Consider the following 16,726-nt stretch of genomic DNA (forward strand, 5'->3'; position numbering starts at 1 on the left):
CCCATAGGAGGAGTTCATTTGAATGCTTACCCCCAGAGGGGAGAATCCAAAAACTTGATCCAAGGAGATGGAGTCTTGGTATTATCGAGAAAAGTTGATCCAAGGAGATGTAGTCTTTGTATTATCGAGAAAACCTTGATCCAAGGAGATGGAGTCTTTGTATTATCGAGAAAAAAAAAAAATTTGGGATGCAAGTGGGAGTCCATTTTGAATGCTTACCCCCAGAGGGGGGAATCCAAAAAACTTGATCCGAGGAGATCATAAGAAAATGAAATTCAAAAAAAAAATTGGGATGGGGGTGAAAGTGGGAGGGGGAACCTCAAAAATTTGATCCGAGGAGATCATAAGAAAATGAAATTCAAAAAAAAATTAAAAAAAAATCGGTAAAAAATTCGGGGCGCGGGGGCGATCCGGACGACGCTGCAGAAGGCACAGCAGAAGGTGCGGGCGGGCGCGAGGGCGTGGGCGCGAGGGCGCGGGCGGGCGCGAGGGCACGGCGGGCGGGTGCAAGGGCAGGGGCGGGTGGGGGGCGCGGGTGGGGGGGCGTGGGTGGGGGTCGTGGGTGGGGTGGTCTCGAGGGCGAGGTGGTCTCGAGGGCGAGGTGGTCTCGAGGGCGAGGTGGTCTCGAGGGCGAGGTTAAGGTCATTAGCATATAGGTGTGAAAAGGAGTCTGCTCAGGAAAGGGAGCCCCTCAGGAAAAGGAGCCATTCAGCCGCAGCCCTTTTCAGGAAGAGCCACTCGGGAATGAGCCACTCTGTAGTCTTGTAGGCTCTATTATTTGCAAGTTTAAAGTGAATTTCGTGCAGAGATTTAATAGCTGGTGTGTGAATTTTCATCTGAGCTGTCTCCTGAGGTGATCTCTGCTAAAATATTATTTGTTACACTCCTCCATTTTAGGTGTCTCAAGTTGAAATCCCCCAGCAACATGATGTTTGGAGCAGGAGTTGGGAGATTCTTCAGACAGTGGTCAATTTTCAAAAGCTGTTCTTGGAATTGCTGGGAAGCTGCATCTGGAGGCTTGTATACTACCACAATGACAAGGTTTTAGTTTTCGATCTTTACTGCCCGAAACTTCAACTACATCATTTGAGGTGTTTAGTAGTTCTGAGGAAATGAGCGATTCTGCAAATTGTAAGATATTGAACACAAAAACACAATAATAATGGAACTCTATTGCAGGCCTCTTTTCCCATGCTATGCATGTCTAACTCGTACCCACCCACACCCACTCATTGTTATCCAGCCTATATTTCAAGCTACCCAAAGTTCTTGCTTCTATGGTGCTACCTGAGAGTTTGTCCTACACATCTACAACTCCATTGCCAAACCAGTTCTTCCCTATATTCTTTCTAAGTATAAACTTCTCCATCTTCAATTCATTGTTGTGAATGCTGTCTTGGTTAGATTTTTTGAACACGCTATTAATTTTTTTTTCATTCCTATTTTCCACCTGTTCAGCTCTCACTCTTTTTAACACTTTGACTGTCACCTGTCTAGGTTGGGTGAGCCGATAAAGAAGAAAATAGTTTTACTGTCACTCATTCAGACACTGTCTTACTACAAGGGTTTCAGTATTACAGTTCAGATGACCCCTCCAAACCACGACATCACCACCCCTCCTTCAGAGTGAAGGTACTGTCTTTTCAGCCTCCAGGATGTAATCAAGTCTAGCTAACTAGTTTCCCTGAATCTCTCCATAAGTGTTAGATTGCACACTCTCCAACAGCACGTCAAATCATAAAAGTCACTTGCTTCCCCTAACTCCATTCTAACATGCTCACTCAATCCTGTTAGATGACCATGCCCCTTTCACTCAAAACATCTTTTACTCTCTCCCTCCAACCTTTTCTTGGATGACCCTTGCCCTTCCTTCCCTCCACTGTAGACTTGCATGCCCTCCCATTCACCCTTTTTTACTCCATCATCTCTAAATTTGAAAACCACCTCAACAACCGCTCGTCATTCCTCTGAATAATACTTTAGGTATCTCCACACCTCCATATCTCCAAACTCCTAATCTTAACATAATATTCACATCACACATTGCCCTCAAACACGACATTTCTAATGCTCCCAGCCTCGTCCTATCAACAACATTCAGAACCGATTCTTCGCACTCATTTAGCAGTTGGTATCACTGTAATCTTGTGTATTCCCATTTTTCCCTTCACTTATAAAGTTCTCTATGTCCACAGCTGCCTCAATGCTCCAGCTGTTTCCTTTCACTTCATCTCTCAAAACCCTTTCTACCGACAAGTCCACTCCTAAATATCTGAACACATTTGTTTCCTCCATATTCCCTTCCTCTCCAAGATACGATACTACGTGCCGCAAACTGCCCTTCTCACACTATACAATTCACTCGTTTATCCATACCTCACCTATGTTATTTGTGCTTGGGGATCAACTGCAGCAACACACCTAAAGCCAATAATAACCCAACAAAAACCTGCAGTAAGAATAATCACTAAATCCCATCCCTGGCTACACCCCCCTCCCCTACTATTCATAGATCTAAACTTATTCCCCGTTCAGAGCAGCCACACTTACTACTGTGCAATCTACATCTATAGGACCTTAAATTCCAATATTAACCTTGACCTAAAACGCTTTCTTGATAGTTGTGACAGGACCCACAGGCATAACACCAGACACAAACATCTCTATGACATTCCCCGTGTCCGACTAAACCTTTACAAAAATTCTATGTATGTCAAAGGGCCTAAAATCTGGAACACCCTACCTGAAAACCTAGAACTGCAGACAAATTCATCACCTTCAAAGCTACCGTTAGGCAACATCTTATCTCCCTGATACACCCTGGCAACTAACTACATGAAAACCATCTGTTCACACTTACACTCACTCATCCACTTGACTATAATCACGGAAATACGAATGAATCCTAACTAGTCATAAGTTTGCCTGTGTATTGTGCCAAAACAAAAGCATTTACATTGCTAAACTCACAAACAATAATGTAGTCACTTAGCCTTAATACCAACTTACTCCATAATCTGCATTAATTTAGAGTTAAGAATTAATCTAATTCTGCCCGAAATGCCTAGCCATGCTAGGTGTTCTAGTGGCCCCCGCTGTAATTAGTATTTTATAACATGTAAACCACACAATACTCTAAATCTGTAAACCCCACATTGTAATCTTTATAGAGAATAAACTTGATTGATTGATTGATTGATATCCAATATCTTATTGTCTGTATTTTTTTATACTCTCATCTTGCTAATTCCTTATTTACTTTTAATTTCCTTCTTTTACATTTCCTCCCAAATTCGTTTAACAACTTTTGCAACTTCTCTTCCGAATCTCCCAAATGCACCGAGTCATCGGCAAAAAGCAACTGTGACAACGCCCATTCCTTACTATTTTTACTATCATATAAATGAATTAGAAAACTTACAAGCTGGTGAATGAGATACTTGTGCAACACTTAGGTATCGTCAATGTGGAAACGTTTCGCCAACCAGTGACCATCAGTCAAGTCCAGAGAAAAATCGGTGGAAGATGTGAAGGTAATTAATCCCTTGTGTCTCTTTGTTAAAATCTTTTTGTTCCCATACCATCTAATAATACAATTATCTACTTCCCATTCATGGATTACCATGAATGACTTCACTCCCCAGACACTATATAATCCCTATAAGTTTAATATTTCCTCTTCCCCCCAAGAAAAATTTAAAATTAACATTTTAATTATAATTAAAACTAAGCACTATACCACTAGGGTCATACAGCACTGTCGGGTACGGGTTGTAAGGTCGGTAAAGAGTGCTAAATGAAAAATAATCAAAGGCTGTGATAAATCTGCTGCTGTCAAAAAGTTAAAGAGGGAGTCTATGTCAAAGGTGAGGCCGTCAGCGAGGAGGGAAAATATAGTAAGGGAGTTTGAGCCATGACGATGTCAAAGGTAAATTCTGCGTGCTCGCTCACAGACTGGACAGTCTAACAGAATATAACAAACCGAAATTGGAACCTGATAATTCGCACGGTTTGGAATTGGGCGCCTCTCCATGAGATACCCATGAGCAAGATTATGACATCGATGATAAGAAGACCAGGATCCTAAACTCGCCTTGATAGAGTGTAATTTTTTATGAGTCAGTTCAGACCAACGGTTACGAAGGTGGCCAGAGATTGTAGCAAAATAATCTGAGAATGAAATACCTCTATATGAAACTGGGATGTCATGTACCACTGATCGCACAGTGATCTCCCTGCTTCTTGCCCTGAACATCAACATAACCAGGGACCCAGCAGAGAACGATTTCTTTGTTTTCGCTACAAATGCGGCACAACCAAAGTTGTATACGAAGAACTAGCGGAAGAAGCGAATTAATATTTTGATAACCTTCAAAGCACTAAAAGACTCCGAGACTACCACAAACGATGAAGTAGACCTGGACACAGTATAGATAATTACTATGAGACGTGAATAAAGTTCAGCTGTGAAAATGCTAGCTTAGGGGTGGCACCATCTTAACCATTGTGTATCGTTATTTATCTTCCGATGTCTTCATTTTTGGTATACTTTAAGAAGTGTACATTCTCTCTACACTAAGTTTCAATAAGATAGCCAAATGGAAATAAGTCACTCTAACTTTTTTGGGTTATCCCAGGTTCTCTACACTTATACTGCTATGTATGACAATCTATGTAAGTGTATTTGTGTATACCTGAATAAGCTTGTTTACTTATAAAAAACATGTGATGAATGGTTTTCAAAACCATTCATCACATCTGTCAGACACTGCAACGTCATGGGATCTTGGTAGAAAGACTTCAACGCTTGCCCAACCTTTGGACGACGACCTACTCACACTAGTGGCAGGTCCCACTGTGATCCCGCCTCCTCCTGCTTCACCTCATCTCACCGCAGTATATAAGCCACCTCTCTGGCCCTATGCTGTACTTCCCACAAGAGTGATGGACTGAACACATCGATTCCAGGTTGAGGGACTGATTACCTCAAACTTCTACTCTCCTTACCCATTTCTACTTTGTATTGGACTGATGAAGCAACTGTGTGGCAAAACGTTTCTTCAATAAAGATTCCCATGTGTTGCATAAGTGTCTCAATTCTTCAACTACGAAAAGTTGTTTGGGAACTTCCTACTAATAAAACAATGCTAATTCAATTTTCTCATGACTGCAAACACTGTAAATATCTTATCTTTATTCCACAAAAAAAAAAAATAAAGTTCGTAAGTTTTTGACATATAGCAAAATATCTTCCCTTTACCCCCACACAAATTACAAAATATTTAAGATATTTAAAAAAATACATCCACCAGTTTGTAAAAATTGTTTTATGATCACTGTGAAAATCATTTCAAATAATTGATTATTAATGGAGAACTTACATGAGATAAGTGAATAACTTACTTCCGAGATATTCAACAGAAGTGTCTCAATCTTTAACTTGTCTATTTTGAAAACCATTTATCACATCTATCAGACATTACATCATGGGATCTTGACACAAGGTATTATTCAATATTTGTCCAACCTTCGGACAAAGACCTATTTACACTAGTAGATGGTCCCACTGTGGTCCTGCCTCCTCCTGCTTGCACTCACCTGATTACAGTATATAAGCCACTTCTCAGGCCATATGCTGTACTTTCTACAAGAGTGATGGACTTGCGTGGGGGGGGGGTCGTAGGAGGGTGGCCTCGAGGGCGAGGTGGTCTCGAGGGCGAGGTGGTCTCGAGGGTGAGGTGGTCTCGAGAGCGAGGTCAAGGTCATTAGCATATAGGTGTGAAAAGGAGTCTGCTCAGGAAAGGGAGCCCCTCAGGAAAAGGAGCCACTCAGCCGCAGCCCTTTTCAGGAGGAGCCACTCAGGAATGAGCCCTCTGTAGAAGAAGCCACTGAGCCGCCTTCAGTACTACTTACAGTGAACCTCATCTTCACTAACAACTACGATCTGATACTTAATATAACCGTATTGAAGACAATGCACTCAGATCACATCATAATGGATGTACAGATATGTATGCACAAGACTCCTGACCAGCAAAATGTGATCAGTTATGAGGATGTTTTCACAAAATTCAGCTTCAATAACAAAAGCATATACTGGGAACATGTCTACCATATCGTAAATGAAACAAGCTGGGAAGATATCTTAAACAACACGGATCAGAATCTTTGCATAGGAAAAATTAACTTTGTGGCACCAGAGGTCTCCTCAAGGCACATTCCATTAAGAAAAACAAAGATGTAAACTAGAAAGAGAGATACGCTCCCTATACAGGCAATTGTGAAGTGTCTGAGCTGCTGAGAGCGGCCAGTTTATCTGAAATACGAAGGGAGGAACTGGTCAGAGAAATAGCAAATATCGAACTTCAGCTTAGGGACTCTTACTGGAGACAAGAATCTCAGGAGGAACTTAAAGCCATCAATGAAACTGTAAGAAACTCAAAGTAATTCTTCTCTTATGCAAAATATAAAGCGAAAACAGCATCCAGTATTGGAGTCCTGCTTAGACGAGATGGGACTTACACAGATGACAGTAAAGAAATAAGATTCTAAAATCCCAGTACGAGTCAGTGAGCCGTTAACCAGACTAGGGGTAGATAATCTAAATGAATTTTTTTATGACCGAGACTCAAAATTTGGTCATTTCAAAAATGTCTGATATCCCAACACCAAAAGACTTCGAAAAGGCGATAAATGACATTCCCATTCACTCTGCTCCATGCCCGGACTCGTGGAACTCCGTGTTCATCAAGAACTGCAAGAAGCCCCTTCAGTATTCTATGGAGAGGGATCATGGACACAGGAGTCATCTCAGTCACTTAAAACAACAGACATAGCCCCACTTTGCAAAAGTGGCAGCAAATAACTACAGATCGATAGCGCTAACATTCCATATCAAAAGAATCTTTGAAAGGGTTCTAAGAAGCAAGATCGCCAACCACCTAGATACCCATCACTTACACAACCCAGGGCTACCCGGGTTTAGAGCAGGTCGCTCCTGCCTGACCCAGCTATTGGACCACTATAACAAGGTCCTGGATGCTTTAGAAGATACACAAAATGCTTATGAATTATACTCAGACTTTGCATAAGCCTTCAACATGTGAGACCATGGTGCAATAACGCAACAAAATGCGTGTCAAAGGAGTAACAGGAAAAGTTGGTAGATGGATCTATGACTTCCTAAGAAATATAACACAAAAAGCTCTGTTCCACAAGGCATAGTACTCGCTCCAATCCTGTTCCTCATCCTCATATCTGACATAGACAGAGATGTAAGCCATAGCTCTGTGTCTTTCTTTGCGGATGACACCCAGATTACCATGACAGTGACCTCCATCGAAGACACCGCAAGACTCCATGCGGACATCAACCAAATCTTCAAATGGGCCACTCAAAATAATATGAAGTTCAATGAAGAGAAATTTCAACTACTTAGATAAGGACAACTTGAAATTAAAACTGTATCAGGGTATAAAACAAATTCTAACCACAAAATAGAGTGTAAAACTAAAGTGAAGGACCTGAGAGTGATAATGTCTGAGGATCTCACCTTCAAAGACCACGATGATGATTCTACCTCATCTGCTAGAAAAATGAGAGGATGGATAATGAGAACCTTCATATCTAGGGACACCAAATCCATTATGATTCTCTTCAAATCACTTGTTTTCTCTAGGCGAAAGTACTGACCATAAGACTGTATAGAGAACTTTCACGGCACACATAAGTACGATAAAGCACCTAAATTACTGGTAATGGTAGAAGTTCTTTTATTTGTATTCCCTGAAATGCAGACGAGAATGATGCATGTGGTGCCACGAGTATACTAAGAGACAACACAGTAAGTGTCAAGGGCCCAAGACTGTTCAAATGCCTCCCAGCATACATAAAGAGGATTACCAAAAGACCCCTGTCTTTAAAAAGGCGCTGGACAGGCAGCTAAAGTCAGTACCTGATCAGCCGGGCTGTGTTTCGTACGTCGGTTTACCTGCAGCCAGCAGTAACAGCCTGGTTGATCAGACCCTAATCAAGCACGAGGCTTGGTCTCAAACCGGGCCGCGGTGACGTTGACCCTGGAAACCCTCTCCAGGTAAACTTCACAGGAACCCGGAAACCCTCTTCAGGTAAACTTCACAGGACCCTGGAAACCCTCTCCAGGTAAACTTCACAGGAACCCGGAAACCCTCTCCAGGTAAACTTCACAGGACCCCGGAAACCCTCTCCAGGAAAACTTCACAGGACCCCGGAAACCCTCTCCAGGTAAACTTCACAGGACCCCAGAAACCCTCTCCAGGTAAACTTCACAGGACAGATGAGGTTTGTTTACCTGGAGTTTACCTGGAGAGAGAGTTCCGGGGGTCAACGCCCCCGCGGTCCAGTCTGTGACCAGGCCTCCTGGTGGATCAGAGCCTGATCAACCAGACTGTTACTGCTGGCTGCACGCAATCCAACGTATGAGCCACAGCCAGGCTGGTCAGGTACCGACTTTAGGTGTTTGTCCAGTGCCTGCTTTAAGACAGCCAAGGATCTAAGGATCTATTGGTAATCTCCCTTATGTATGCCGGAAGGCAGTTGAACAGTCTCGGACCCTTGACACTTACTTATTGTATCGTCTCTTAACGTGCTAGTGACACCCCTGCTTTTCATTGGGGGGATGTTGCATCGTCTGCCGAGTCTTTTGCTTTCGTTGTGGGTGATTTTTGTGTGCAAGTTCGGTACTAGTCCCTCTAGGATTTCCAGGTGTATATGATCATGTATCTCTCCCGCCTGCGTTCCAGGGAGTACAGGTTCAGGAACTTCAAGCGCTCCCAGTAATTGAGGTGTTTTATCTCCGTTATGCGCGCCGTGAAGGTTTTCTGTACATTTTCTAGATCAACAATTTCACCTGCCTTGAAAGGTGCTATTAGTGTGCAGCAATATTCCAGCCTAGATAGAACAAGCTACCTGAAGAGTGTCATCATGGGGTTGGCATCCCTGGTTTTGAAGGTTCTCAATATCCATCCTGTCATTTTTCTAGCAGATGCAATTGATACAATGTTATGGTCCTTGAAGGTGAGATCCTCCGACATGATCACTCCCAGGTCTTTGACGTTGGTTTTTCGCTCTATTTTGTGGCCAGAATTTGTTTTGTACTCTGATGAAGTTTTAATTTCTTCATGTTTACCATATCGGAGTAATTAAAATTTCTCATCGTTGAACTTCATATTGTTTTCTGCATCCCACTGAAAGATTTGGTTGATGTCTGCCGGGAGCCTTGCAGTGTCTGCAATGGAAGACACTGTCATGCAGATTCGGGTGTCATCTGCAAAGGAAGACACGGTGCTGTGGCTGACATCCTTGTCTATGTCGGATATGAGGATGAGGAACAAGATGGGAGCGAGTACTGTGCCTTGTGGAACAGAGCTTTTCACCGTAGCCGCCTCAGACTTTACTCTGTTGACTACTACTCTCTGTGTTCTGTTTGTGAGGAAATTATAGATCCATCTACCAACTTTTCCTGTTATTCCTTTAGGACGCATTTTGTGCCCTATTACGCCATGGTCACACTTGTTGAAGGCTTTTGCAAAGTCTGTATATATTACATCTGTATTTTTTTGTCTTCTAGTGCATCTAGAACCTTGTCGTAGTGATGGCGAAGAAATCTCTATTCAGATTTCTTTACAATTGAGTTTGTATGAATTCTACGTGATTCTTCAAAATGTATGAAAGAATTGAAAATTAATTTATGGGTTTCTTATGAGTGTTGAACTACAACTCCTAGTTCTTCTTGATAAATTAGCAATAAACAAGTTATACGTCTAACAAATTATTTTTACTTCTGACAAGGAAATTTATTATGCATTTTGTGTATTTCAGAGTTCCATTCTGCTACACTAAAAACGACAGATATATAAAAAAAATAGTTACAATGTTACAGTAGGAAATAATAGACAAATACTTGGATCAACTCAACCCCAGAATTGACTAATGGCTGCTACATCCTTTCTTAGTGCCTCTACCCTCAAAATTGCGTCTCCAGAAGAATTTTCACAAGTTAGGCCTCTAACTGAAGATAATCACTTAATAAGTGTAATAAATTATGCTCTGCATTTAACTTGAGTAAACAAAGGTGGACTGTATAGGTTCATTCTTGATGAACAGAAGAGAGGATGTTATAATTTAATGTTAAGTGAGGTTTAATAATATAGCAGCGATCTTTAAAATTACACTACAGTAAGTGATCACACAACTTACCTTGAAATTGTATTATGTTCTACAGCCGTTGTCCGTTACAAATACATAAAAAATAATGCCCAGGCGTCCGAAAATATCAAAGATCACCTGTTTTCACTGAGGTGATATTAGGGATGGAACAACTAGAAATAATTGAGTGTATAGAAGTTCATCCAGTTGGGACAAAGGAAGATGCGCCATCTATAATCTGTATATTTTCTTTCACTTCACTTTCATTGCCCTGACTGATTATACAAGTAAGACATGAGAGGTATAGTATTTAGAGGAGTGTTCAGATACTGTGATTGTTATAGAAAGGTATATCACTGGATTACTCAGCGTCACATTACGATTCCTCCAAATAAACTCTCCCATCCAAGACCGTTCACCACGTCAGTACACGTCGTACATACCCTGAGGGGCGGCGCTTGCATCGAGTCTCTTTCATTATCTATGTGACAAAAAGCTACTCTTGTAAAATTACTGTTAAGAAAATTATAGCACCATGAGTGTTGCATCGTGTGACATAAATGGCCACGTGTAAGAAAATATTGATCTAAGCAAACTGATGTTAAATGATACAAACTTGTTCGTTATGATAACACTTTTTTCATTGTTTGATACAACTATAATAATGTTTTTTTTTCCCTTATCAGGATAAATTTAATCTCACCTCTATCATTAATATTTAAGAATAGTAAAGTAATGCTTATTATTTAATAATATATGTGAATGAAATTACAAAAATTACCTAAATAAAATAACTATAACGGAATTTAAACATTTCAAAGTTTCTGTTGTTACATAATCAGATTTTATTTATTATACTGGTTTACCTTTGACTGGCAAAATAATCTTATGAAAACAGAGGCAAAAAGTTAATATATATTGCCAGCAACGTAAGTAATTCAACACAGCATATGAACAACTGTTATTGTGAGAAGAGTGAGTGTCATCTGCTCTGCAAAACATTTCAAGTGATCTCTTGTAGAATTACGTTGAAGCATCTGTTATGCTGGTGACTGTGTTGACAGGTTCCGCCCACACTGTGCTGGCACCATACTGGGCTGGTCAACTGGGAAGGAAGGAGCTCAACTGTGAGTATCTCTCTTATTATTAACTCATTTTCCATCATTTACTCTTTTTCTCACACTATGTATAAATTATTTTCTTAAGCACTTGTTCTGAGTAAATTATAACTTGATTATATGCTCATAATTTTCACTGAAAAAAAGAAGTTGAGCAATAAATCTCTTTATTACGTTTTTCCTTTAGCAAGAGAACTCATAATGAATTAACAGAAATTATAATATGCAAAACGTATGAAATATATTAATGGTATATTGAAAGTAAAATCAAACTTTCTTTTATCACAGTTTGGCAATGTTCTGAACGTGGCGGTGAAGTGAAGGTGAAAATATTGGATAATGAACGAGTGAGCATTGCTGGCGCCGCCACCACAGTTATCCAAGGACACATTAATATATAAATATTACTGTAGTGAAAACTTTGTGCTATCCAGCTTGCTGAGTTACCTATATTGCTAAATATCATTATAACAAACAATCCCAGAATTCAAAATAGTTTGCTCTAAATTCTCGAAGTTCAATAGTCACTTCACAAAAATCTTTATTTTATTCATGTTAAATAATTTAGGATGACCCTGTATTGTTTTGTAAGGATTAAGATACATTATAATGGCGATCATTAATTTAGCAGATTAAATACAGCAGCAGAGTTAATTTTCGTATAAAATTAGTGGTCTCCTGTTATGTCTAATGTTCAAACTAAAAGTGGTCTCCTGGTATGTCTAATGTTCAAACTAAAAGTGGTCTCCTGTTATGTCCAATGTTCAAACTAAAAGTGGTCTCCTGTTATGTCCAATATTCAAACTGAGAGTATCAGGTACAAAATGAATCAATAAATTGCTTTAATAGGATTATCTTTGCTTGAACAATTTTGCATAGTAAAAGCAGAATATATACACTGTAAGATGCAGAATATTGTGTATACTGGAAAATACATTAAATGAAATGATAGAGGCTTGAAACCTGTGGTCTGGTTCTTTTCAAACACATAAATTTGTATATTAACATGCGGATTTCCACATTTATTATTTTATTTAGAGAAAGCCCTAAACCCTTAGAGTTCATGCAGCACCATAGGAATGGAAAGTAATCAGGGTCGATCAAAGGCAGGGAAGAATAAGTCAAATTTTTGGGGGAGCAAGAACCCCTCACCAGCATTACGAAGCCTTCCTTTATATGTTTGTTTATATACATAATAATATAATATAACAATATCTTTATTTCTACAGGTACATGTACAAGGTATACAGGCCTAGTTGACGTCAATGACATACTACTACATAGAAAGCCGCTTGTTATGCAGAGCATTTCGGGCAAATTAGGTCAATTTTGTCCCAGGATGCAACCCACACCAATGTACTATTACCCAGGTACCAATTATGCTGATGAGTGAACATGGTCAACAGGTGTAAGGAAACACGCCCAATATTTCCATCCCTGTCGGGAATCAAACCCGGACTCTGCGTGTGAAGCGAGAGCTTTCCCTACGAGGCCACGGACCACCCTAATGTTTGATATGTTTCTAAACGTCTAATGTATGCCTACTAGGGTTATAACATTTTTACAACGTAATATTCCTGTACCTTAATCAGATGAACTTTTGTCTTAAAGCAATGACCTTTCATTTCAATATCTTTTTAAAAAATGTCACCCCTAAATGAAAAAAAAAGTAACAAAAACAAATAACTTGAATGCATATTGCAAGTGATATTAGTAACAAATTAAGCAGATTAAAGTATCATTGATATCATGTTTGTACATATATTACTACTTATTGCTTAAAATAAACCGAAGTTGCGGTTTGTTTTTGTTTCTGCAGCAGCATACAGTTCCTGCATAACTTTGATTGCACGTTCAGTACACTGATTACTTCTTGGTATATTGAGTGCGGACGGCTCCTGTTGCCAGTGATTTTTTCAATGAGTTCAGTGCTTTTTTGTAAGGTTTTAATATTTCCTGACAATTTTTTGAAGTCATTTTCATAGTACATCTGACCAATAAACCAATAATCTGTCCAGGTGTATGAAATGAATCTGTATATCTTCTCCAAAGTCTTCCGTCTTATAGGTATAAGAATGAATGAGAGAATAGCTAGAATGGCTCTTGAATTCCACCTATGATGTTTGGAATTTTCTGAAAGTTAATCAAACGAAAGTGCCCTCTTTCTTCAAAGAATCTAAACACTCGTGTTAGATCATCTCTCCATCTTGATTTATGGAGGATTTCTTCTGTTCCACTAACAAACTGTGCCTTTAGTTCCTCATAATTCTTCAGTACTTGGGATACAAATGGGTATTTGATGTTTGGAGAACTGGTTTTAGCACCAAGATTTTTATCCATTACCAAGCGGAGAAGCCTGTCCAGAACGTGATGCTGACAACTGATAAACTGTGGTTTGCTAATCCCTTTCTTTGAGAACATTCGTTGCAGTTTAACAACAGCTCCACTCTATTTCCCTGTGTTAATGTTTGTTGTATCAGCAATGATCATCTTTATTGCATTCCATAAGTTGTATTCATCAATAACTTTTGTCATTCCTTCAGCGATAGTTTCAGCCTCGCCATCTTTCAAATGCAGTGCATCCAGTTTTCTTCGGTTCTTTCATTTTTAAGTACTATTACCTGGTACTCATTTTCCTCAATGCACTTTCCATCGAAATGTAAAGACCATTCTTCCATTTGTATTTTTTCAGTCATTTCCTCTTTCAGTTTAGCAGCCTCTTTGTATATTGACTTGTAAATTGCTGCTCGACTTGGTGTAGGAATGTCACTGTCATCAAATGACAACTGTTTGCATATCTTGGCGGCTTTACTCGTTGATTCTTTTGTGAATGTCACCAAATTGGTTGCAACTTTACTTTTGTTGTGTTTTCGGGTTGGTGGAGTAGTACTTTCATCTTCATCTTCATACTCGCTCCCTTCACATTCAGTACCACTGTCACAAAATACCTATTCTTCTTCTTCTTCTTGATTCCCCGGTACTCTCCCGGCCCGGGCCTTTTCCAAGTGGTGGCCCGGCCTTGGCTTCCTTTCTTGGGAGTATCTCAGACTAATGTCTGCCATGGGAGGAGGTACAAGTACCTCCTAATCGTTGGGACCAACTGTCCTCAGGCCTAGCCACATTCCCCGCCCTCACAGGGCTCGTAGGGAGAAATAGGCCTCTCTGGTCTGCCATCCCCGACCCAAGGGGCCTAATGGAAATGGCAATCTTGTGAGCTTCATGCTCTGGCTCAGGCACCTACCCAGCCCTAGAAGGGCTGGGCATCTAAAGTCGGTACCTGACCAGCCGGGCTGTGGCTCGTACGTTGGATTGCGTGCAGCCGGCAGTAACAGCGTGCTTAATCAGGCTCTGATCCACCATGAGGCCTGGTCACAGACCGGGCCGCGGGGGCGTTGACCCCCGGAACTCTCTCCAGGTAAACTCCGGATCCACCAATTAGTAATTTTCTGAGTTGATACTTAGGATTAGTAATGCAGATATATAGTGACTAAGAGGAATTAGGACTTTTTCATTGTGTTTAAACAAATGTTCATCGATTTATGACACTGGAGATGTTTTATACGGAAAAAATATTTATTAACACATCGGCCGATTCCCACCAAGGCAGGGTGGCCCGAAAAAGAAAAACTTCCATCATCATTCACTCCATCACTGTCTTGTCAGAGGGATGCTTTACACTATAATTATAAAACTGCAACATTAACACCCCTCCTTCAGAGTGCAGGCACTGTACTTCCCATCTCCAGGACTCAAGTCCGGCCTGCCGGTTTCCCTGAATCCCTTCATAAATGTTACTTTGCTCAAACTCCAACAGCACTTTAAGTATTAAAACCCATTTGTCTCCATTCACTCCTATCAAATGCGCTTGCTGGAAGTCCAAGCCCCTCGCAAACAAAACCTCCTTTACCCCCTCCCTCCAATCCTTCCTAGGCCGACCCCGAACCCTCCTTCCCTCCACTACAGATTTATACACTCTCGAACTCATTCTGTTTTGCTCCATTCTCTCTACATGTCCAAACCACCTCACCAACCTAAATTGCCTACATTACTGACCAGAAATATATAAAACAGTGACGTAGCTATTTAGAGGTGTTGGCAGGGTGGAGGGGAGTAGCAGGAGTGATGTCACTCTCTCTGAGTACATTTAGGGACATTTGGCACCATTTTTTCCTTAAGTTTTGCAGAACGAAACGAAATAATGGATGAGCACCACAGAAGACCTACTGGTCTATGCTAGGTAGGTTCTTCTCATGCCCAGGCTTTCTCATTCATGTAAAAGTTAATATAAGAATATGTAATAAAGACAAATTGCAATTATTGGCAACTTTACTTAAACAACATTGGAATATTGCAGCACTATGGTGAGACTACTGCTTTATGCAAGGTATGTCTTGTAATGTATTCATGGTATGGAAATATTAATAACTTATATTTTATAAAATCACAAGATGCAACACTTGGGAACTTTATTAAGGTTACATTTCACTTGCACAACAGCCTTTATCATATCTGGTAGATAATACATGGTGATAACGCAATTTATAGCTGGAGAACCACAAACAGTTGTTAACAGATTATTATGGCACCTCTCCTCATCTAAGAAACTTATAAGTAATTAAAATACGGAAGAGGAATATATGAACAGAATACTACACTCTACAACACATGTAGTCAGCTATACAGGTTTAATCAGGTTCCCCTCTCATATCAAGAGGCACCTATACAAGAGGATGATAAGACCTATGCTTGAATATCCTTGTGTATCCATGTCACTAACAACGAAAAAGATCGTGTTACAGTTATGAAGTGTACAGAACAAGGAACTTCGCTTTATTACAGGCACCAGGCTGAGGGAATGAATCAGAATGGAAGATCTGCGTACCCAACAGGAGATCAATGCAGTAACTGTCAGGCTGAACAAACTAAAAAAAAAGAGACAACTATATGCCATGCATGAACTCTACATACCAGAGAAAACCCATCCCAACCAACTAACACCAATCACTACATCATCAGTACATCTCCCTGTACCACCCACAGGACGTCCCTCCAACAAAGAGTCCCACGTTTCATCCACAAGGAGGGCTTCCCAAGACCAAAGATCCTGAGCGATCCAGGTTAACACCTGAGCCAATCTGTGTTCAAGTTAAATAAAATCTCCCTTCCTGTGGATGCCTTACATATAACCAAATAACATCTGAAAACCTCCTATGGCAGGACACTGTGCAGGACCAGCTCATCCGACCGCCAGCTCCAACAAGTTCCTTGCAACTAACGTGAACACCTTGCTTTCTGTACTAAATCACTGTCATGCCTGTATGCAAGTTGCATACATATGTACCTCTGATGGGTGGTGTGGTGTACCTCATCATATAAATATCATGAATAAACCCAACACATACACACACATTTATTAATATGTG

The 16,726-nt window shown here is 40.4% G+C and overlaps 1 protein-coding gene across 2 annotated transcripts in view; it reads left to right on the forward strand.

Annotated features, from left to right (window-relative positions):
• LOC128689181 (phenazine biosynthesis-like domain-containing protein 1) overlaps positions 1-15,620 on the forward strand; it is a 129,374-nt gene extending 113,754 nt beyond the window's left edge. Inside the window, exons 6-8 of one of the 2 annotated variants that reach the window (XM_070087370.1) lie at positions 11,250-11,312; positions 11,592-11,650; positions 12,533-15,620. In XM_070087370.1, coding sequence (XP_069943471.1) covers positions 11,250-11,312; positions 11,592-11,650; positions 12,533-12,559 — 149 coding nt within the window. In that variant the 3' untranslated portion in view covers positions 12,560-15,620. Of the gene's footprint in view, positions 1-11,249; positions 11,313-11,591 lie in introns of both variants that reach the window. The other variant, XM_070087369.1, reaches the window with a different exon arrangement.
• Positions 15,621-16,726: the final 1,106 nt, after the last annotated feature.

Source organism: Cherax quadricarinatus, chromosome 21, assembly GCF_038502225.1.
Source record: "Cherax quadricarinatus isolate ZL_2023a chromosome 21, ASM3850222v1, whole genome shotgun sequence".
Lineage (NCBI taxonomy): Eukaryota > Metazoa > Arthropoda > Malacostraca > Decapoda > Parastacidae > Cherax > Cherax quadricarinatus.